Consider the following 24559-nt stretch of genomic DNA (forward strand, 5'->3'; position numbering starts at 1 on the left):
TATTCAACAAAGCAGGAAAGAATATCCACTGGAAAAAGGGGAGTCTCTTCAATAAATGGTGCTGGGAAAATTGGACAGCCACGTGCAGAAGAATGAAACTGGACCATTCTCTTACACCATACACAAAGATAAACTCAAAATGGATGAAAGATCTAAATGTGAGATAAGAATCCATCAAACTCCTAGAGGAGAACACAGGCAAAACCCTTTTTGAGTTTGGCCAAAGCAACTTCTTGCAAGATTCATCTATGAAGGCAAAGGAAACAAAAGCAAAAATGAACTATTGGGACTTAATCAGGATAAAAAGCTTCTGCACAGCAAAGGAAACAGTCAACAAAACTACAAGACAACCTACAGAATGGGAGAAGATATTTGCAAATGATATCAGATAAAGGGCTAGTATCCAAGACCTATAAAGAACTTTTTAAACCCAATACCCAAGAAACAAATAAGCTAATCCTGAAATGGGCATAAGAGATGAACAGAAATTTCACCAAAGAAGACATACAAGTGGCCAACAAACACATGAGAAAATGCTCTGCATCACTTGCCATCAGGGTAATAGAAATCAAAACCACAATGAGATACCACCTACCCCAGTGAGAGTGACTAAAATTAATAAGACAAGAAACAGCAAATATTGGAGAAGATGTGGAGAAGGGCGAACCCTCCTGCACTCTTGGTAGAAATGCAAGGTGGTGCATCCACTCTGGAAAACTGTGGGGGGGTTCCTGAAGAAGTTAAAAATAGAGCTACCCTATGACCCAGTAATTGCCTTACTGGGGATTTACCCCAAAGATACAGATGCAGTGAAACGCCAGGACACCTGCACCCCAATGTTGATAGCAGCAATGTCCACAATAGCCAAACTGTGGAAGGAGCCTCGGTGTCCACTGACAGATGAATGGATAAAGAAGATGTGGTCTATGTATACAATGGAATATTACTCAGTCATCAGAAGGACGAATAGTCACCATTTGCTTCAACGTGGATGGAACTGGAGGGTATTATGCTGAGTGAAATAAGTCAATCGAAGGGGAATCATCATATGTGATATATAAGGAATATAACTCATACAGGGATTATAAGTAATAGTAAAAGGCTTGTTCTAACAATTCAGTTATGGCTCAGATCTTTACAGATCAAGGACAACTGGGTTTCCAGAGAAGCCTAGAAGCTAGAACCAGCAATGGGAAGCAGGACTAATTATCCCTTTTGTCCCTGTGTCTCTTTTTTCAAAGGCCACATTTACCGCTTTCCTACAGATAGGCGTACTACCTATCTCATCATTGTACACTGTGGCTCCTGTAGAGTCAAATGGGGACTCTCAGGCCAGCTGCAAATTCCAGGGAATAATCCACCATCTTTCTCTAGTTCAGTCTATGTTAAATGTGGATGTGTGTGGCTAGAATGGGGGGCAGGTAGATAGAGTCATGTAATACAAACATTGCAGAATTGTTTATGGGGGCCCACTCACATGATTCAGGAATAGGTTGGAGTGAGTTGGAATAGGTTGGGTTTGCAGGGAGAGGGAATCACGGAGGGCTAAGCAGAGACTATGATAGGTTCCTTTCCATTGTCCAATTTAACCATTAGCTTTCACTATATTACTAACCTGTCTTGGGCCAAAAACTGATTTTTCAACCATTTATATAGTCATTTAAGAAAAATCAAAACCAAAACATTTATGTAATTGCTGTGTTATATCAAGATCGGAGAATATGCAGTAGTTTTACCCGTATGTGGCTACGTTCATCTTCATCTGGTTTTTATTTACAGCATGAATGTTATATCACTATAGTGGTTTGATCCAAATTCTTACATGCACATAACCTGAAAGTATTTTTATTCTTTGTTTTTCTAGAGACTTAATGACTGCATTTTTTCATTCCTTTCTTTGGGACTTCTTTTAGGAAAGGTTACTTTTCCCTGAAAATTAGTGACCAGCAGTTCTACTCTAAGCCACAGCTGATCAACGTAGAAGCATTTTCAACACAGGTAATAACTGTGCCACCCAATTAATAATTTCATATGCATCAATCAAGGTTTCTAGTAGTTATAGCAAAAATGAACTAGATGAATCTTGTCTCAGTTTATCCATGAAATACCACAGGAATATCTTTTAGTACTTGTGGGTAGGAACAACAGCAGCAACAACTAATTGCTAATATGCCTATACTATTCTTTGCATTTTTCCTTTAAACCCCATGATAGCCCTAGGACATGTTGTTATCCCCAATTTACAGAGGAGGAAACTAAAGCCACAGGGGTGTTAAGTAACTTGTCTATGGTGATATAGCTAATAAATAAGAGCTAAGATTTGTGCTCAGAAGATCTGGCTGCAGAGTCCGTGTTCTTGACTACCAATTTATGGTACCTTACTTTGCTATGCTGAATCTGATATCAGCCCTTCAGAATAATTTGAAACTGTTCCAGTTTTTAAGACTTTCCTCATCTTAGGTGAGTTTGTTTTGCCTAAATATTTGTCTCTCAGGGATATGAAATTATGTTCAACTACTTTTGCCCATCTCTTGTGTAGCTGGATGACACTTTAGTCACTTTGTGGTAAGTTGAGCATCTTATTAAGGATCTACTTAAATGAGGTGTCATTGTGGTCCTCAGCCAAACATGAGTCTGAGGAAATCATGGTAGATGCTATAAAACTCAGTGTGATGGCTCTTGTGTTCCTATCACTCATCTCTGTCAAGATGTGTCCAGAATACATGTAGTGCTAGATGGTCTGAGTAACTGAGCTTGAAGGATTGAGCAGCTGAAATGTGTGAAGAGAGTAGGAAGATAGATATGGCCTTAAGTTGTGAACAGCAAGAGAGTGGGATATCAGCATAGGGAACCAAAGTGACCTAAATATCCAGACCTCAGTGGAGTTTTAGTCATGATTCAAGGAATGACATGAGATTATTGTTTTAAAACTTATTTAAAAATGGGACACCTGGGTAGCTCGGTGTTTGAGCGTCTGCCTTTGGCTCAGGTCATGATCTCGGGGTCCTGGGATCAAGTCCTGCATCAGGCTCCCTTCAGGGAGCCTGCTTTTCCCTCTATGTTTCTGCCTCTCTCTGAGTCTCTCATGAATAAATAAATAAAATCTTTAAAAAATAAAACTGATTAAAACAAAATTTTGGTTCAAAAATGGAAAGACCATGGACTTGAGGATGATATAGACATAACCCCATATAGATGTGGCTTCCAAATGGTGTTCATAGGCCAGCTCTGCTCTTCTTGATGGCATTCTTACTTCAGGGGTGACTGAAGTTGAGGAATGATTAGAAATTGATCTGAAGTTACTTTGACCTCACTGTTGGGCTAAGAATATGAATTTTGTTTTAATTGAAACCAAAACACGTTAAAAAAAAAAAAAAAAAAAAAAAAACCACCAACCAAAAACTAAAACATGTGACCTCTATAAATATGGGCCAGAGGGCCACATCAGGTCTCAGGACTATCTGGTTTAGAAGTTTCTCAGTATTTAAACTCAGAAGTTTTGTTTTGTTCGTTGTGTTAATTCAGTTACTCTAATTAGGTGAATTGGAAACTTAAGGTGGGTATTGGCAAGTGACTTTCTCATCTGAGACAGTGAGTTCCTATGGTTCCCTGAGTTTTATTTGCTTGTTTTACCCAAAGCAAGTAAGTAGATAGTGGCAGCATTTTTAAATTTTGTTATATGAAAAATTCTTTCATTGTAACTTTTGAAAAGTTATTTTAGAAGTTAATTTTGACTTATTTTTGTTCCTTTACATTCCTGTGATATTTCAATATGGCCTTGACCTCCCCAAGATTTTCTCATGCAAGTTAATTTGATCTTTTCCATTTATGGTTGTTGACATCACCTTTTGACCTTTCCTCTCTCAGAATCCAAGGGGCCATTCATTCCCGTGTATATAGAATCACAACTTCAGCATTCTCACTTGGGAATTCTGAGGAGTAGCTGTCATCTAGCTTTCTACTATGCAACCATTACAATGATATATTAGACACTACTTTAATAGATATTGAAATTTCCAAGAGGCCAGGAGGGGTAGTTGTAAAAGAAAACCATTTGGATTAAAGAAGGCTGTGTGCTGAGAAAAATCCTAGATAGTTCAACCTCAAACAATATAAAAACTTAAGATAGCGTTTTCTTTGGCTTCTGGTCTCATTTTTTTTTAAGTATTTTTTTTCTGTTGTGTTTCATTAACTTTTATCTTTATGAGAGAATATTTTACTTGCTTACTCAAGTTGATAAAGAGAAACTCGGTAATCCTAAGAAAAACATGAAAACTTGCCATGTGAGCTAACCAGATGGTTATCTTAACAGACCCTGATCTTATCAGGCTTTAAAACCTGAGTTGGAGGGTGCCTGGGTGGCTCAGTGGTTGAGCATCTACCTTTGGCTCAGGTTGTGATCCCCGGGTCCTGGCATCATGTCCCTCAGCAGGCTCCCTGAGGAAGCCAGCTTCTCCCTCTGCCTATGTCTCTATCCCTCTTTGTGTGTCTCTCATGAATAAACAAATAAAATCTTCAAAATAAAAACAAACCTGAGTTGGAGTGAGCCCTTCAAGATATGGATGAGATGGCTTAAAGAAAATTATTGACTGGGACCAGATATTGATTGCTTGAATCAGGAGTATCTTACTCCAGATCAACATACTTTAGTGTAGCCTGGACTGAAGTGATCAACTCCAAACACCAGTGCAAAAATTCTATGCCTCTTACTATTTTCTCTTGGATGCAGACAGTTGGTTGGGATCCCTGACTCTGGGCTGATTTCAGTTACAATGCAGGGGGTATAGTATAAATCAAGATAGCAGAGACTTATGAGATTTGGAAACAAGCAGTTCATCTCAATTGCTTCTGGTGAATATGATGGCTTTGACATGGCTTGAGAAGCCTCCAGAACCAGAAGTGTGAAGTAATCTCACTGGCTCCGATTGCTATGACTGACCATATCTCTGACAAATACTTTGACTATGCAACAGTTTGGCACTTTGCTGGAGCACTGAGAGTTCCTTCAAAAGCATAGAATTATCAATTAAACTGTACACGACTGTATCTAGTCCCCTGGATTATCTTCTCTTTTCCTGCTAAATGACATTTCCTCCTCCTTCCCTTCAACTGCTCAGGCCCCCTATGTGCTGAGAAATGAGGCCCTTCATATTAGCAGAGGGGAGAGAGGAACCATTACTACCCAGCTGCTTGACATCCGAGATGATGACAACCCACAGGATGTGGTGGTTGAAGTGCTTGATCCTCCACTTCATGGCCAATTGCTCCAAATACTTCCGTCCCCTGCAACCCCAATCTATCAATTCCGGCTGGATGAACTCTCCAGGGGCCTTCTCCACTATGCTCATGATGGCTCAGATAGCATATCTGATGTTGCCGTCCTGCAGGCCAACGATGGACATTCTTTTCAAAATATCCTGTTCCACGTGAAAACTGTGCCCAAGGTAGGTGTCATTCCTAGAACTGCAGTTTCCTTGCACCTAGGTATGAATTTTTGTTGATAATATTATTTTACAATATTCATAAAGTTAAGATATGGATAGGTAATTATTCAAACATATATTAAGCATCTATTATGAAGACACTTAGGATGTTCAGAGATAAATAGAACACATTACTCAATCTCAGGGAGCAGTATATATTTTGTTAGGAGCACCCTTGATCTGAAGGACCTATCCTCATGTTCTCTATACATGGGAAACTTTTGCACCTTTATGTTGACTTGCTGCCATAAAAATGCCTCATTGCCCACTGACCCTTCTGTCTCCTGCCTGAGCATGATCACAAGAATCAAGTTCACCCCTGTTTTTGCCTGCCCTTCTACAACAGCTCATGCAATGTGAAGCTCATAGTCAGGTTATAATGAATCAAAAAGGATGAGCCCAGGCATTCTGTTAGCCCAACTGAAGTAGGTGAGGGAACTCTCTCTTTTAGTAATCATGGGAAGGCTTGTTAGCATGAGTCATTCCTGTGCCATCTCCATATGTTTTTGTCATGTCCATGAACACCTCTTCTAGTACTTAATGTTTTTCTTTGTATCAACTTACTTTTTTATTGTGCCCTCATCCTAATAAGTGAAAAATATGAAATCACGGGCTTAATGTACAATTTACTTTCTTCTAAAATATTAAAATTAATACATAACCATTTTTAATAATATTCATCCATGTAGTACATAGAATGTTCTTGGAGACTATTAATAGGATGGCTATAACATTTTGGGAAATACTGGGCTAACCACAAGCTAGATCCAAGAGACCTATTGAAAAACATTTTCAAAACCATTTATTACTTGGTGATATTTCACTAGAGCTCTTTTCTCCATTATAGCAAGAATGGCTCTTTCCCATAGTGGATAGATTGGGCTTCTCATTTTTATTGAATTTTTCATTCCAAATATCAGTAGCCATTGTCATTAATGAGTAGCTAGAGAGATTGATTTGCTGAGGACAGTTTAGAAGTGACTTGTCACTTTCTCACAGATGATTACTCAAAATCTGTGATGGATCCTTGTGAAGTTAAACAGCTGAATATGACATAGTCTGCTGGCTACTTTCTCTGGCTGTTGTCTCATGATTTGCAGCTGATGAAAACAGTGATGGTGGCATGAGATAGATGGGAGTAAGTGAAGACTGATTATGAGATAGAGTTGGCAGATAGCCACCTTGTAGCTAATCCTAATTATCACCCTCTTGCAATCGCCCTGGGAGATGAGGTTTAGTTCTGAAGTGATGAAGTCTAGACAGACACAGAAAGTTTCTTTTCTTCCTGCTTGGTTTCCTTCCAAAGATAGGATTTCAGTGCAACGCTAGCAGCTGCCTTTCCCTACCTGAGACCTTTTCCAGGTCTAATTCCTGATTTCAGTCTCCACATTTGGAGCTCAGTTCAGTGTATGGCGCTATCATCTTACATGCTATGGCCCAAGGTTGAAGGGTATTTCTCGGATTTTAACTACTTTGACTACCAAAACAAAACAAGGAAAAAATGAAGTTCAATTTAGAAATAAGGCATATGCTTAGAACTTGAGAATCCTGTAGTGCTTATAACTTGGGGTTCATGTTGGTATTTCGAGTGCCTGCCCCTCCTCCTTCCTCCTGCCCTCACTCTCTCTCCTAGAGTGTTGTGTTTACCTGTCCATCAGGTGAACTAATGGCTTCCAAGCCAATGAACTGTGATAATGAAACCAATGACCAGAGTGCCAGCATCTGTCAGGATGTACTAATAAATTTGACACTGTAATACTGATATTTTATATGCATACTATATTTACCTTCAGGAATTCAAAGTACTTTTTCTTCATACCTATCCTACTGATCTTTGCAATATCTTAATGAGAAGGTTAGAAGAGAGGCTTAATTTCTTTTAAAGGAAATTCTATGGATGGGAGGTGTTTGGGTTTGTTTTGTTTTTAACCCTTTTTGGGCATTAATGCTTGACGTAAATTATTTCATTTGATGTTCATGATCATCCTAGGATGTCTGTACAATTATTATCTGTAATTTTCCAAAAAGGAAACTGAAGAAAAGGTTTAAAAACATTTTTAAAAGTCTCAAAATATTTATTTCTTATAAAGGTATTTCATGTTGGAGCTGTGATTTCTACTCAAATGTGTTCTGGCTCATCACACTTAACCCACATGGCTTTTTTCATTCTCTCCCATATTTCAGTGTTTTGGTCATATATACTCTAACCCCCCTAATGGACAGAATAGAGACAGCAAGTTAGTCATTTTCTCAAAGTCCTATCCAAGTAGTCTGGGCCCTAAGCGTTCTGGAATCTTCCCTCTGGACTCACCCCATTTTGTTCCAGGTGAAACTGTTTATAATCATAAGTCTACTGGAGCCCAAGAAGAAAAATTGCCTCAGCTGTTAATGGCTTCCAGTAGATGTATAGTCAGATGTGATATATTTCATTCTGATAGGCATTTCTGAAGATGGGCATCCAAGTCCTTACCCTGAGGCTGCCAGTGTATTAAATTTGGAGTCCAATTACTGGCTGATGTCTAGCTCATGGTTTAAATGGAGTTGCTAAGGGATTGAGGTCTAATTCCTGGGGAATGGATGTTCAAAATAACCCCAATGTTGTTCAGTAGAAAACTTAACCTGGTAACACAGATGGAAAGAGAGGGGGAGATAGAGAAAACTTTGAGCAGCAACTATTTTAGTCTTCCTATCTTAAGCAAGGCATATCATAGGAACTTAGTACATTTTTGTTGGATGGAGAGATAGGTGGAGGGATGGAACGGCCTGAGTGAGGGTGGTTCCCATGTTCCTACCTTTGAATCCATCCCTTGTGTCAGATGAGAAGCCTTCAGGCCACCTCTGCCGATGTTGGGGTGGCCTATCTGGGCCTAAGGGTAGGAGCTGTCAGCTCCACCCTTGTTTCTCAAGTTCTCCATCACATCCTACAAACTTTCATCCTTGGCCTGGCAGTGACGAAATCTGACTGCTGCCCTCCAGGCTTACACTGAGTTGCTGAGGAGAAAATAGATTCAGGACTGATGTTGAAACATGTTCTGTTGCGGGGAGGAGGCAAAAGAAATTTTAAAAAGATTAAAAGGTAATAAAGAATGCTCTGCTGAACAGGCTTTCATTAATTGGCTCGATTACCAACCCTGAGCCTGCTAGAGATATGATTTTAAAACAATTCAGTGTCTAATCAGGGCTAAAATGTGGGCAATGAAAAGTCATGCTTATTGGTGGGTTTCCATCCCTTGTGGGGCTTTCAAGAGATTACTTTCTTTTTTATTAAGACATCTCTAGAAATCATGCCTCTTTTTCCACTTTGGTAATAAATCTGATGATCTTTGTGACCTCGCTTGTCATTGTTTGAATAGTTACTTTCTGCCACTGGACAATGCTTTGATGTTAAAAGTGCCCAAGTATCATGCTATGAACTGGATGGAAAATTCTGTTGCTAAGAGTCCTCTCTAGCTGCTTGAACTTGGTAACGCCCATGTGCAGCTAAAAGCCCTGTTGTGCTTTCCCTCAGGTTTCTTAAAACTTGTCCTCCCAGTGGTTGTCTGGCAGGGATGTCGCTTGGTAATAAGGGTGCTTGCGACAATTATAAATATGGCACGAAAATGTTAATTTTTTGAATAAGAGTCTATCTCATAAATAAATCCTTACTATATGTCAGGGTTTTACCTTTTATGGACTTGTTTAGCTTGTTCAATTTGACATCTTATAAGATGTAATGCTCAGAGTATATGTTCAAAATGGCTGTTGATTACAAAATTTTATTTGTTTGTTCATAAAGTAGTTGAAATCTACATGGAAAGAAGGTTCTATATTCTTGACCTGAGGAAACAGAGCTTCTGAGGAGCACACACACACTGACAAATACAAAAACAGTCCAATTATCTTTCCATCCTGTATCCTGGTAAATAACACCTAAGTTTCACCTTTTTTGCAACCACATGATCCTTCCCTAAAATCCACAGTGTCCTATAAGATTGCATTTTAAAAGCTATGGTATAAATGAGCATTTGCAAATTAAGGCTTTTTTTTTTTTTTTACAGAATAAATAAAATGTTAGGATTGCTATTATATCCAATTATAGTTATTTTCTATTTGATTAAGTTTTATAGCTTTTTAGCTTGAATAGTTTGGCCTGTGGTTGGGGTATATTATCATTTGAGATCATCATTTGTGTCCCAACATTTATTTTAGGGGAGGAAGTATTCTTTTTTTTTGTGAGATTTTTCCTCCTAGTGATAGAAGCTTAGGCCCTTACTTCTGGTTTACAACATTAATATTTTTATTTGTAACACAATATATAATGGCTAAACTTTATTGCCAACATTTCCATATGCCCATTGTTCTATGAAATGAATTAGAAGAACTGTTTAATTTAAAGCACTCTTTTGATTATGCCCCCATAATCCCTTTTTGGGGTTTCATTGCTTTCTAATGTGGTATCCTGAAGGACTTCTAAAACATCAAAAGACAGGAGATTATTTAACTCATGTTATGGCTAATTTCTTGAGCTTACAGGAATATATGCACTATTGTGCAGAAGAAAAAAAACTACAAGGAGATAAAAAAATTGAAAAAGGTCAGAATCATTAGGGAAATGAGGTTAAAATTTGTTTGGCTTTTCTGGACACTTTAACTGTAGAAAAGATGGTGTATTCATCTCTTCTTGACTCTTCCCTGGAATTTCTTCCAGAAGAAAGCAACTGATAAAAACTATCTTCATCATAATCAGTGGGAAGAATTATACTTCTTTCACTTAGACAGTTGTCTGTTTCTTCTTAATTATTGTAAACAAATAACTCATAAACAGAGTCATGTAAATTATCTGGTTATAAATGTAAATATTCTAAAAGACCTGTCTGTGGGGTTTCAGGAGAACCACTCTAGACCCATCACTATTTCTATCCTGGTCTGTGCTTCTCCTGCTTAAGCATGACTCCATATCACCTGGGGATCTTGTTTAAATACAAGTGGAAATACATAAAATTACAAAGCTGCACAGCAAAGTAATGGTCAACAAAATGAAAAGGCAGCCTACTGAATGGGAGAAAATATTTGAAACCATATATTTGATAAGGGATTAATTTCTAAAATATAGAAAGAACTCACACAACTCAATAGCAAAATAATAGTCATCATCATCCAATTAAAATGTGGCTTAAGGAGCTGCACAGACCTTTCTCAAAAGAAGACATACAGTGGCCAATAGGTACATATGAAAAGGTGCTCAACATCACTCATCATCAGGGAAATGTAAATCAAAACCACAATGGGATACCACCTCATAACTGTTAGGATGGCAATTATCAAAAAGACAAAAGATAACAGTTGGTGAGCATATTGGGAAAAAGGAATCAGTGTACACTCTTGTCTTGGTGGGGATTTAATTGGTGTAGCCATTATGGAACAATAAGGAGGTTCCTCAGAAAATTAAAAACAACTATCATATGATCCAGCAGTCTCACTTCTGGGTATATATCCAAAGGAAATGAAATCTGTATCTCGAGGAGATACATGTACTCACATGTTTATTGCAGCATTATTCACATTCACAGCCAAGGTACAAAAACAGCATAAGTGTCTCTTGATGGATAAATGGATAACGAAAGGTGTGCTGGGGTGGCTGAGTCAGGTGAGTGGCCAACTCTTGATTTCAGTTCAGGTCATGATCTCAGGGTCTGTAGGGAGCCTGCATCAGGCTCTACGCTCAGTAGGAAGTCTGCTTCAGGTTTGTCTCTCCCTCTGCCCCTCCCCTTACTCATTTTTTTCTATCTCTAAAATAAATAAGTCTTTTAAAAAATTGGATAAAGAAAATGTGGTCTATATATATAAAATATTTACTCAGCCTTAAAGAAGGAAATCCTGCCATTTCTGACAACATGGGTGAGCTTGAAGAACATTATGCTGAGTAAAATAAACCAGACACAATAAGACAAATTCTGCATGATCTCATTTATATTTGGAATATCAAAAAGTCCAACTCATAAAGGCAGAGTAAGAATGGTGGTTGCCAGGGGCTGGCATAGGAGAAATGGGGAGGTGTTAGTCAAAGGGTATAGAGGCTCAGTTACAAGGGATGAATAAGCTCTGGAGATACAACGTATAGGAAGGTAGCTATACTTAATACTACATCATATGCCTGAAATTCGCTAAGTGGGTTGACCTTAAGTGTTTTTACCATATACACATACAAAAGTGTAATTATGTGAGGTGAGACTTCTTAATTAGCTTGATTGACAATGGATAATTGTAATCATTTCACAACATACATATACATCAAAATGTCATGTTGTATACGTTCACTATGTACAACTATTATCTGTCAAATATACTTCAGTAAAGCTGGTGAAAAAAATAAAATGCAGATTCTAATTCAGAATCTGGGGTGGAGCCTGATATTCTGAACTTGTAATAAGCTTCCAAATGTTATTGGTATCTGAACCCTGACTTACAAGTAGTACTGTCTCCTAAAGATTTATACTCTGGTAGGAATTAGAAAATTGTATTGATAAAGTATAGCCAAGTTAGATGTGTAGTGGGAGAGACATTGGGGCACATGCATTGAGGAGAGACATTGGGGCACATGCATTGAGGACATGCATTGAGGTCGCATTGCACATGCATTGAGGTCACAGTACTTAACTGCTTGTAATATGAAAAACCACATTGCTCCACCAGTCCCAGAATGTAGTTCTTATATGCCTGATTTCTGTAACCGTGATCAAACTTGAGGAGGCTGCTGCTATTAGAGAGATTTTTAGCAATTAAGACACCTGGGTCTAAGTGTATTATGTTATATGAAACACTACTGGAGTAAAGAGGGCCCCCCCAACCCCCCCGCCCAGAGTTCTGGGGGAGGAGTGGAATTCTTGGCACATTTTGATGTCTTTGTAACTAATATGCTGTATCAATTGTGAAGGGAGAAAATTCTTGGGAGTTTGTCCCTGAGCACAGATCACAATAGAAGATGCCTTTGCTGCTGTTCTCCTGGGCACCATTTGACTAAGTTCTCTGGCAATTGCTCAGTCAATTCCCTGGTGACTAACTATGGTCGCCTCTGGTAGGGGGCAAATGCTCTCGTGTCAAGTGACTGCAAAAGCATATTTGTTGTCTTCTGCTCTGGATATTCGCCTCCTGGGAGTGGTGTTTTACTCTGCTATCTTTATTGGCATATTTGAAACTAATAACAATAACTTATAAAAAACATCCTCTTTGAAATGCCCTCTCCTAAAATACCAGGTTTACAGGGCTGCCTGGGTGGCTCAGTGGTTGAGCGTCTATCTTTGTCTCAGGGCATGATTCTGGGGGCCTGGGATCGAGTCCCGTATGGGGATCCTTGCTCTGTGGGGAGCCTGCTTCTCCTTCTGCCTATTTCTCTGCCTCTCTCTGTGTGTCTCTCATGAATAAATAAATTATTTATTTATTCAAACTTTTTATTCCCACCCTCTCCTGACTCCATAAACTCTTCTTGCCCAGACACCTGGATATTTTATGAAGCACACAGTGCAATCTCATGTCTTTACCCCGGCTGGACCCCTGCACAGAATCCATTTCACCACTTCTCTCTTCGAAGGCCCCATATTTTTGTTATTCAAGAATTGAATTTTATTTCCATAGGAGAGCCTTTCTGAATATTCCTTCTTCAAAGAGGAAACCTTTTTCATTTATTCTCCTATAGCACCCTGCTGAAGCTTCTCATAGAGCATCATTTGTGATGCATCCTGATTATTTGTCTGTGACATGTGTTCATGTCTTGTTTAGGCATTCTTAAATATCTCAGGCCTCTGGCAGAAGAGCTGGCCAATAATATAGGTGCTTAATGTTTAGTGCTTGAATGTCGGTGGATGGGGAGAATGGAAGGACAGTTAGATGGACAGATGAAAGAAAGAAATGGAGAGACTCGTCTTCCTGAATGAAATAAGTCATTTGCTTATGATAAAGTAAAAGTAGGACATTACATATATACATACATATGCAAGTATCTACATATAGTGTACATGCATAGTTCATAATGTGACTCCAAAGTTACGAATATCTCTTTATTAGATGATGGCTGGCAGTAATAGTACCTGATGACTTTTTTTTACTGGAGTTCAATTTGCCAGCATATAGCATTACACCCAATACTCATCCCGCCAAGTGCCCCCGTCAGTGCCCATCACCCAGTCACCCCCACCCCCCGCCCACCTCCCCTTCCACTACCCCTTGTTCGTTTCCCAGAGTTAGGTGTCTCTCATGTTTTATCACCCTCGCTGATATTTTCACTCATTTTCTCTCCTTTCCCTTTATTCCCTTTCACTAATTTTTATATTCCCCAAATGAATGAGACCATATAATGATTGTCCTTTTCTTTTTTTTTTTTTTGTTTTTTGTTTTTTTTTGTTTGTTTGTTTGTCCTTTTCTGATTGACTTATTTCACTCAGCATAATACCCTCCAGGTCCCTCCACGTTGAAGCAAATGGTGGGTGTTTGTCGTTTCTAATGGCTGAGGAATATTCCATTGTATACATAGACCACATCTTCTTTATCCATTCATCTGTCGATGGACACCGAGGCTCCTTCCACAGTTTGGCTATTGTGGACATTGCTGCTAGAAACATCGGGGTGCAGGTGTCCCGGCGTTTCACTGCATCTGTATCTTTGGGGTAAATCCCCAGCAGTGCAATTGCTGGGTTGTAGGGCAGATCTATTTTTAACTCTTTGAGGAACTGTTTCCCAGAGTTGCTGCACCAGTTCACATTCCCACCAACAGTATAAGATGGTTCCCCTTTCTCCACATCCTCTCCAATATTTGTTGTTTCCTGTCTTGTTAATTTTCCCCATTCTCACTGGTGTGAGGTGGTATCTCATTGTGGTTTTGATTTGTATTTCCCTGATGGCAAGTGATGCAGAGCATTTTCTCATGTGTGTGTTGGCCATGTGTATGTCTTCCTCTGTGAGATTTCTCTTCATGTCTTTTGCCCATTTCATGACTGGATTGTTTGTTTCTTTGCTGTTGAGTTTAAAAAGTTCTTTATAGATCTTGGAAACTAGCCCTTTATCTGATACGTCATTTGCAAATATCTTCTCCCATTCTGTAGATTGTCTTTTAGTTTTGTTGACTGTTTCTTTTGCTGTGAAGAAGCTTCTTATCTTGATGAAGTCCCAATAGTTCATTTTTGCTTTTGTTTCTTTTGCCTTCGTGGATGTATCTTGCAAGAAATTGCTGTGTCCAAGTTCAAAAAAGGTGTTGCCTGTGTTCTCCTCTAGGATTTTGATGGAGTCTTGTCTCACATTTAGATCTTTCGTTCATTTTGAGTTTATCTTTGTGTCTGGTGCAAGAGAGTGGTCTAGTTTCATTCTTCTGCATGTGGATGTCCAATTTTCCGAGCACTATTTATTAAAGAGACCGTCTTTTTTCCAGTGGATAGTCTTTCCTGCTTTGTCAAATATTAGTTGATATAAAGTTGAGGGTCCACTTCTGGATTCTCTATGCTATTCCATTGATCTGTTTTTGGGCCAGTATTACACTGTCTTGATGACCACAGCTTTGTAGTACAACCTGAAATCTGGCATTGTGATGCCCCCAGCTATGGTTTTCTTTTTTAATATTCCCCTGGATATTCTGGGTCTTTTCTGATGCCACACAAATCTTAAGATGCTTTGTTCCAACTGTCTGAAGAAAGTCCATGGTATTTTGATATGGATTGCATTAAATGTGTAAATTGCCCTGGATAACATTGACATTTTCACAATATTAATTCTTCAGTCCATGAGCATGGAATATTTTTCCATCTCTTTGTGTCTTCCTCAATTTCTTTCAGAAGTGTTCTGTAGTTTTTAGGGTATAGATCCTTTACCTCTTTGGTGAGTTTTATTCCTAGGTATCTTAGGCTTTTGGGTGCAATTGTAAATGGGATTGACTCCTTAATTTCTCTTTCTTCAGTCTCATTGTTAGTGTATAGAAATGCCACTGGTTTCTGGGCATTGATTTTGTATCCTGCCACACTGCCAAATTGGTGTATGAGTTCTAGCAATCCTGGGGTGGAGGCTTTTGGGTTTTCTACGTATAGTATCATGTCATCGGCGAAGAGGGAGAGTTTTACTTCTTCTTTGCCAATTTGAATGCCTTTTATTTCTTTTCGTTTTCTGATTGCTGAGGCTAGGCCTTCCAGTACTATGTTGAATAGCAGTGGTGAGAGTGGACATCCCTGTTGTGTTCCTGATCTTAGGGGAAAGGCTCCCAGTGTTTCCCCATTGAGAATGATATTTGTTGTGGGCTTTTCGTAGATGGCTTTTAAGATGTTGGGGAATGTTCCCTCCATCCCTACACTCTGAAGAGTTTTGATCAGGAATGGATGCTGTATTTTGTCAAATGCTTTCTCTGCATCTATTGAGAGGATCATATGGTTCTTGTTTCTTGTCTTGTTGATATGATCTATCACATTGATTGTTTTACAAGTGTTGAACCAGCCTTGCATCCCAGGGATAAATCCCACTTGGTCACGGTGTATAATCTTCTTATGTACTGTTGGATCCTATTGGCTAGTATCTTGTTGAGAATTTTTGCATCTGTGTTCATCAGGGATATTGGTCTATAATTCTCTTTTTTGGTGGGGTCTTTGTCTGGTTTTGGAATTAAGGTGATGCTGGCCTCATAGAATGACTTTGGATGTATTCCATCTCTTTCTATCTTTCCAAATAGCTTTAGTAGAATAGGTATGGTTTCTTCTTTAAACGTTTGATAGAATTCCCCTGGGAAGCCATCTGGCCCTGGACTTTTGTGTCTTGTGAGGTGTTTGATGACTGCTTCAATTTCCTCCCTGGTTATTGCCCTGTTCAGGTTTTCTATTTCTTCCTGTTCCAGTTTTGGTAGTTTGTGGTTTTCCAGAAATGCATCCATTTTTTCTAGATTGCCTAATTTATTGGCATAAAGCTGCTCATAATAAGTTTTTAAAATAGTTTGTATTTCCTTGGTGTTGGTGGTGATCTCTCCTTTCTCATTCATGATTTTATTAATTTGAGTCTTCTCTCTCTTCTTTTTAATAAGGCTGGCTAATGGTTTATCTATCTTATTAATTGATTCAAAGAACCAGCTCCTGGTTTTGTTTTTCTGTTCCACAGTTCTTCTGGTCTCTATTTCATTGAGTTCTGCTCTAATCTTTATTAACTGTCTTCTTCTGCTGGTGGAAGGATTTATATGCTGTTCCTTCTCCAGCTCCTTTAGGTGCAAGGTTAGCTTTTGTATTTGAGTTCTTTCCAGTTTTTGGATGGATGCTTGTATTGCGATGTATTTCCCCCTCAGGACTGCTTTTGCTGTATTCCAAAGATTTTGAACGGTTGTATCTTCATTCTCATTAGTTTCCATGAATCTTTTTAATTCTTCTCTAATTTCCTGGCTGATCCTTTCATCTTTTAGCAGGATGGTCTTTAACCTCCACCTGTTTGAAATACTTCCAAACTTCTTGTGGTTTAGTTCTAGTTTCACAGCAGTATGGTCTGAAAATATGCAGGGGACGATCCCTGTCTTTTGGTATTGGTTAAGACCTGATTTGTGACCCAGTATGTGGTCTATTCTGGAGAAAGTTCCATGTGCACTTGAGAAGAATGTGTATTCAGTTGCATTTGGATGTAAAGTTCTGTAAATATCTGTGAAATCCATCTGGTCCAGTGTATCATTTAAAGCTCTTGTTTCTTTGGAGTTGTCCTTAGAAGATCTATCAATTGTAGAAAGTGCCATGTTCAAGTCTCCAAGTATAAGTGTATTATTATCTAAGTATGACTTAACTTTGGTTATTGATTGATGTACTTGGCAGCTCCCGCATTCAGGGCATAAATATATTCATGATTGTTAGGTCCTCTTGTTGGATAGATCCTTTAAGTATGATTTAGTGTCCCTCTTCATCTCTTACTACAGTCTTTGATATAAACTTTAATTTATCTGATATAAGGATGGCTACCCCTGCTTTCTTTTAAGGACCATTTGAATGGTAAATGGTTCTCCAACCTTTTATTTTCAGGCTGTAGGTGTCCTTATGTCTAAAATGAGTCTCTTATAGACAGTGAATAGATGGGTCTTGCTTTTTTATCCAGTCTGAAACCCTGTGCCTTTTGATGGGATCATTAAGCCCATTCACGTTCAGTGTAATTATTGAAAGGTATGAATTTAGTGTCATCTTTATACCTATCAGTCCCTGTTTTTGTGGATTATTTATTTGAGCTTCCTCTTTCTTTTACAGCATCCCCCTTAATATTTCTTGCAGAGCTGATTGGTGGTCACATATTCTCTCAGTTTCTGCCTATCTTGGAAGCTCTTTATCTCTTCTTCTATTCTGAATGACAGCCTTGCTGGATAAAGTATTCTTGGCTGCAGGTTCTTCTCATTTAGGACCCTGAATATATCTTGCCATCCCTTTCTGGCCTGCCAGGTCTCGGTGGAGAGGTCTGCTGTTACCCTAATACTTCTCCCCATAAAGGTGAGGGATCTCTTGTCTCTTGCTGCTTTAAGGATCTTCTCTTTATCTTTGGAATTTGCAAGTTTCACTATTAAATGTCAGGGTGTTGAACGGTTTTTATTGATTTTAGGGGGGTGATCTCTCTATCTCCTGGATCTGAATGCCTGTTTCCCTTCCCAAGTTAGGGAAGTTCTCAGCTATGATTTGTTCACATACACTTTCTGGACCTCTGTCCCTTTCGACGTCCTCTGGAACCCCAATTAAACGTAGATTTTTCCTTCTGAGGCTGTCATTTATTTCCCTTAACCTTTCCTCATGATCTTTTAATTGTTTTTCTCTTTTTTCCTCAGCTTCCTCTCTTGCCATCAACTTGTCTTCTATGTCACTCACTCGTTTTTCTACCTTGTTAACCCTGACCTCCAGTTTGGATATCATCTCATTTAATTGATTTTTAATTTCGGCCTGATTAGATCTAAATTCTGCAGTCATGAAGTCTCTTGAATCCTTTTTTTTTTTTTTCCCCAGGGCCACCAGTAACTTTATAATTGTTCTTCTGAATTGGCTTTCTGGCATTGAATTGTAATCCAAATTCTGTAACTCTGTGGGAGAGGGTACTGTTTCTGATTCTTTTGTGGTGAGTTCGTCCTTCTAGTCATTTTGCTCAGTGCAGGGTGTTTAAAAACAAGGTGTAATGGAAAAAAAGAGAAAAGGGGGGGGGGGGGAGAGCAAACAAAACAAAAAACAAGGAGGAGTATCCTCTGATTATATATACTGTAAGTCCTTAGACTTCCCCCTGGAACTATCCAGTGCTGCTCCATCAAGAACTTGCTCTAACCCTGTCCTTCCAGCTGGTCTTCTGGGGGAAGCCTGCTGTGCTGATTCTCAGGTGTGGGCACCTGCGGGAGCTGCCCCAACCCTGCCAACCCAACCCCAGCTCAGTGGGAGCTGTTTATCCTGTGAGGCCTCTGCTCCTTGGTGGCCCCGCTCCATCCTAGGTACAAGATGACACCAGGAAGAATAACAACAGTGGCAGTGGCCAGCTCTCCAGCCCTGGAGTCAGCTCCCGCAGTAACTACTGCAGTTCCCAGTCCGCAGGGGCCTGGTTGCTCCGGGGGCGGGGGGAGCTGATCTGCATAGCTTGTGGGCGCCCGGTGGCCGGAGTGTCCCTGCTCTCCTGTGTCCTCCCAGCCTCCACCTGTCCTGGGGGGAGCACCGGATCTTGGGCTATGTCTTCTGGCACCTTGTGCTCCAGGGCCTGTGCTGCTGGAATCGTGCTCCTGGGGTCGCGCAGCCCATCTCTGCACAGAGCCACCGCCCAGGCCGCCACCCGAGCTGCTCCCGGGTCCCACCAGGAGCGCGCTCCAGCCCTTTAGGGAGCTCACCGAGGGGTGTGGCATGCTCCCCCTTGGGGCACAGTTCCTCTGTTAGTGCCCTTGGGAGCCTGAGGGCATCATGCCCCTCCTAGGATCCTGCTCCAGTTACCTGGGAGCGTGTTCTGTCCGGGAAGATTCGTAAAGTTCCTGCTTCTCCAGGACTGGGCTTTACTGTCCTGGGGCCTCTCGTCGCCCCCCTTAGCCCGGATCCTCACGGGGGCCCCTCTCCCTTGAATGCTTTTTTATTTGTTTATTTTTTAACCTCTTCCTACTTTGATAGAAGCCTGAACTCTTCTCACTGTATCATTCCAGCTGTTCTGTCTTTAAATCTCAGGCCGGGGCAGCCCGGGTGGCTCAGCGGTTTAGTGCCACCTTCAGCTCAGGGCCTGATCCTGGAGACCTGGGATCGAGTCCCACATGGGGCTCCCTGCATATGGCCTGCTTCTCCCTCTGCCTGTGTCTCTGCCCCTCTCTATCTGTGTCTCTCATGAATAAATAAATGAAATCTTAAAAAAAAAAACAAAAGTAAATAAATAAATCTCAAGCCGAATTCGTAGGTTTTCAGAATGATTTGAAAGTTATCTAAGTAAGTTGGTGGGGACGGGTGACATGGGGACCCTACTCTTCTGCCATCTTGCCCCACCTTATGATGAGTTATGTTTTTAAGTGCTGAGATATATATATATTTTTTTAACTTATTATTATTATTATTATTATTTTGCTTGGACTTAATTCTGTACTCTTTCCTTATTCTAGAATGATGGGGGTCTTCAGCTTGGGGCTAATTCAATGGTGTGGGTTCCAGAAGGCGGGATGCTGCAGATTACAAATAGAATCTTACAAGCTGAAGCTCCAGGTGTCAGTGCCTCAGAAATCATCTACAAAATTACCCAGGACCACCCACAATTCGGTAACTTTTTTTTTCCTTTGTCATGATCTCATGAATGTATACAGCAGTCTTGGACTTGCTTTTCTATGATGCCATGCAGTAAGCTTGTGATTACAATGAAATTGACTTACTAACACCTCACACATCTCCTTTAAACACAGAATAGTCAAAATAACTGTCATACTGTACAAATAGTTTGTATCAGGTGGTATGCTAAGTAATGTAGACCCCTTAGTATATATGAAATCCAAAAAAAATTTTTTTAAGATTCTTATTTATTTATTCATGAGAGATAGGCAGAGACATAGGCAGAGAGAGAAGCAGGCTCCTCACAGGGAGCCCAGTGCTGGACTCCATCCTCTGACCAGGATCATGCCCTGAGCTGAAGGCAGACACTCAACCACTGAGCCATCCAGGCATCCTGAAATCCAAAATTTAAGTTTTAAAATAAGTTCATTTTACAAAAAAAGTAACTTGCTAAAATATAGTTCATTTTAGCATATACACCTAATAATATCAGTTTAGTTTTGAAGCTCAGTCGCTCAAGCTCCACATTATGTCCCTTCTAGAACATCACCGGATTTCTTATGGAGACTTTTAAAGAAAGTTTTACATAAAAATATTTTTAAAGATCTCCTTTATTATTACTTCCACTTCCAGCAGGAAGTAGAGTATGAGAACTTGAAATTTTTCCTTCATTATCATCATCGAGAAATGCCAGATAAAAGATAATGAGAATTATAGGGAACTCATGGCTGACCTTCCAAGAATAGAAAGAAATCTCCAGGTAGTAAACAGAGAGATTTACTTCTCTGGGCATGAGCTGATGTAATAGCTTCCCTCAAAGGGGTTGTATGTGTCCCAGTAACCCAGAGGCTTGAGACGTAATGCTCATGCTGAGATAGAAAGTTAAGATCCTGTATAAAACTGGGGCTTTGGAAAGACTTTCAATTAGAGGGACAGAATAGAAAACAAGAAGCACATCCTCACAGAGAGATGGCAAAGAAGTCTACCTGTGTTTCCCAGGGCTCAGAGTGAAGCAAAACATCTCCCCTGTTTCTCTTGCAGATCCAGGGTTAAGTTACACTGTGCTCATTATCTGAAAAACTCAAAGCTGAGACATTCATATGAATATTAATCTCAGGCTGATGATACTTCTTGGGTCCCTTGCAGAAACTGGTAAAAACTATTGTGGTATGTCTACCCTCAACAGCAGATCACAAGATTCTCACGGCCTAAACCACTGAAGATTAGCTTACAATTCAAAATTACGGAACAGATGAGGAAACAATCCATAGTATCATAAAAAAATGAACAAAATGATTAAAATTCCAAAGATTTCAGGAAGCCTAGGTGGCTCAGTGGTTAAGCATCTGCCTTTGGCTCAGGTCATGATCCCAGTGTCCTGGGATCAAGTCCCGCATCAGGCTTCCTCCATGGAGCTGATTCTCCCTCTGCCTATGTCTCTTCCTTTCTCTCCATGTCTCTCATGAATAAATAAATAAAATCTTTAAAAAATAAAATAAAATTCCAAGGATTTCAAACAAATGAGTAATCATTAAAACTATGAAACAAGCATATTAAATGAATTTAAAGACACAAAAGAAGGAATTGAAACTGATAAGGCAATAACCAAGTACCATACAATAAAATAGGTAGATTTTTTTTTTAAGTTTTTATTTATTTATTTGAGAGAACGAGAAGAGTGAACATGAGAGAGAGAGAGCACAAGCAGCAGCAAAGGGTAGAGGAATAAGCAGACTCCTTGCTGAGCAAGGAACCTGATGTGGTACTAAGTCCCAAGACCCTGGGATCATGACCTGAGCCAAAGGCAGATGCTTAATCAATTGAGCCTTGAGCCATGCAAGCACCCAGGCAGGTAAAATTTTTTTTTTTTTTTTTTTTTTTTTTGGGCAGGTAAATTTTTTAAAGAACTACTAGCTCACCTGAAAATGAAAACTATATTCATTACAAGTAAAAAGTTTCTTGGCATGTTAAATAGCAGAGGAATAATAATCTGATTTTCCTCTGGGTTACCAAATTTTAAAAATTATGTATTTTCTGCAGTGAGGAGAAAAAAGTTAAATTAACTTTTGTGCAGTTTAAAAGTAATTCCAGTGGGGCGCCTGGGCAGCTCAGCCCATTAAGTATCTGATTCTTGATTTCAGCTCAGGTCATGATCTCAGGGTCCTGAGATGGAGCCCCACACTGAGCTCTGCCCCAACAGTATGGGGGTGCTGCTTAAGATTCTTTCTCCGTCTACATCTTCCCCTCCCATAATGCCCCCCTCCCGCTCTCTCTCTCTCTCTAAAAAAAAAAAAAAAAAAAAAAAAAAAAAAAAAAACTGGAAAAAAAAGTAATTCCAATGCCAACAAAGATATTGAAGAGCATAATCTAATCAAAAATTAATATGATTATAAAATAGTTGGTCTAGTTGGGGTGTCTTTTATTATAGTTGTACAACTTTGAGGAAGGTAAGTGGATCCCTTTGAGTCTTAGGTTTCTTTGAAAGGTTAGGGTAGGTAAATTAAACCTTTTAAAAATAATTTTAGACTTACTGAAAAGTTGCAAAAATAGTAACAAGAGCCTTTGAATACCCTTAATCTAGCTTCCCTCAATGGTAACATCTTACAGAACAATAGAATAATCTTCAAAACCAGGAAGCTAACATGGATACAATGCTATTAATTAACTACAGACCTTATTCAACTTTGCCTTATTTTATCCACTGATTTTAAGCTCGATAATGTTAAGTCCTTTTCAGCTCTAAAAATCTTAGAATCATTTAATGTATTAAATTGGTTACCTTTATCTTGATCATTAAAAGCCAAAAGAATTTAATTTCCTAGAGACAGCCCAATATTCCAGTATTCTGTGTAAGTATTAAACAGAACAATGCTGAATTAAATCATTTTTAAGCCATTTGAGCTTGATAAATGCCATGTAGGCTTGCCTGTGACCTTTTCCTACTATGACTCTCTTAATTAACTTCTTCCTATGAACATAATCCTCTTTCTGTGTGTCCACAGCCTCCTATTAGTATTAATCAAATCACATTACCCTTTAGAATCACTCAAGAGTGAAAAAAGTGGTGGGAACTGGAAGCCCACTTAACACCAATCTGCTGCATCTGTTGTAGTGGTATCAATTTGTGAAGCCCCTCCCGACTTGCCACCCCAGTTATTATGTCCTCCCTCATCATTTTAGAATGTTCCAGTTGGGCTTTAGACTTTTCGTGAAGACCTGACCATGAGCTGAACCAAATGTAAATTGCTTGTGTAGTAAATGCATAAAGGATCCATGTTCCACCACTTGCAGACTCCTCACTGTTCTCAAATAAAAGTTTAGAACAGTTGATTAAAACTTATACCTTTAGCTACTTCATAAATTTGAAAGTAAATTTAATGAGATGGTTTTAATGAAGTAAGTTAAGTATCATTTGAGGGAAAATCTGACTTAATCCAGTACATTGCCAGCCCTAAATTATTTAGCATAAGGTAAGAAAGCTTTAGTACAAATTTTCCCAATCCCAATCTCATGGAGAGTCCAGGGAGATTCTAATTCTTAATATTTACCAAATTTTCCCTTCTGAAGTCTTGATTAAACTATATAGACTTCAGTATTAAGGAAATCCCAAGTAGATATTATTTAGTTTTTTAACCTGGATTGTTTTTTAAACCTGGATTTCCATTTATTTAAAGGTTCAGCTCCTTGTATTTGTCATAATAAAAGCAGAAGTGAAGTACTGCACAAAAGCTCTCACCTTGCTAGGGTGAACCCCACAAAGTCCTGATATTTCTCCCTGTTGCCTCATGGGCTTGTCACAAAGGCACCTGGTATTCAGCCGACCCTGTGCTGAATTTCCCTCCATCCTGCTTGTCCATCAGTGGCATTGATACCCTTCCTGTCAATAGGTGATTCTTAGATCCCTCCCCATTTCTCACCCATCAGAACCACAAGGTCCAGTTGTTGCTTCTCCTTACTTGTGACTCTCATGTCTGTTTATTTCTTTCCAATCTTAACTTCTGTTGCTTTAGCTCAGGCCCCCATCAGTCATCTGGATTTTGCAGTAGTCTCACAATTGATCAAACTGCCTACATAAATATTATTATTATTGCCATGTTTATAAAATAAAGTTAAGCCTCTTTAAGAGGTCTTTCTTAGTCTCCCCTATTCTGATCACATAGGTTTTGTGTTCTAAGTCCACATGGCCAGCTGATCTGAGCTATAGGGGGTGCTGATCTCAGGAATAGGAACTGCATCTTGCTTACCTTCGAATCCCCATCCCTGAAAGGTCTAGCATGATCGCTAGCACCTAACAGGTATAAAGTCACTGTTAACTGAGTTGAAATTGATAGAATTAGTCAATATCCTATGGTTCTTGTT

At 39.4% G+C, this 24559-nt stretch overlaps 1 protein-coding gene across 1 annotated transcript in view; it reads left to right on the forward strand.

The window, feature by feature from the left end:
• The window catches only part of FRAS1 (Fraser extracellular matrix complex subunit 1), a 435467-nt gene that overhangs the window by 274697 nt on the left and 136211 nt on the right, over positions 1-24559 (forward strand). Inside the window, exons 28-30 of the mRNA XM_072810116.1 lie at positions 1914-1998; positions 5118-5444; positions 20041-20194. Coding sequence (XP_072666217.1) covers positions 1914-1998; positions 5118-5444; positions 20041-20194 — 566 coding nt within the window. The remainder of the gene's footprint in view (positions 1-1913; positions 1999-5117; positions 5445-20040; positions 20195-24559) is intronic.

The sequence above is a fragment of the Canis lupus genome, chromosome 33, assembly GCF_048164855.1.
Source record: "Canis lupus baileyi chromosome 33, mCanLup2.hap1, whole genome shotgun sequence".
NCBI lineage: Eukaryota > Metazoa > Chordata > Mammalia > Carnivora > Canidae > Canis > Canis lupus.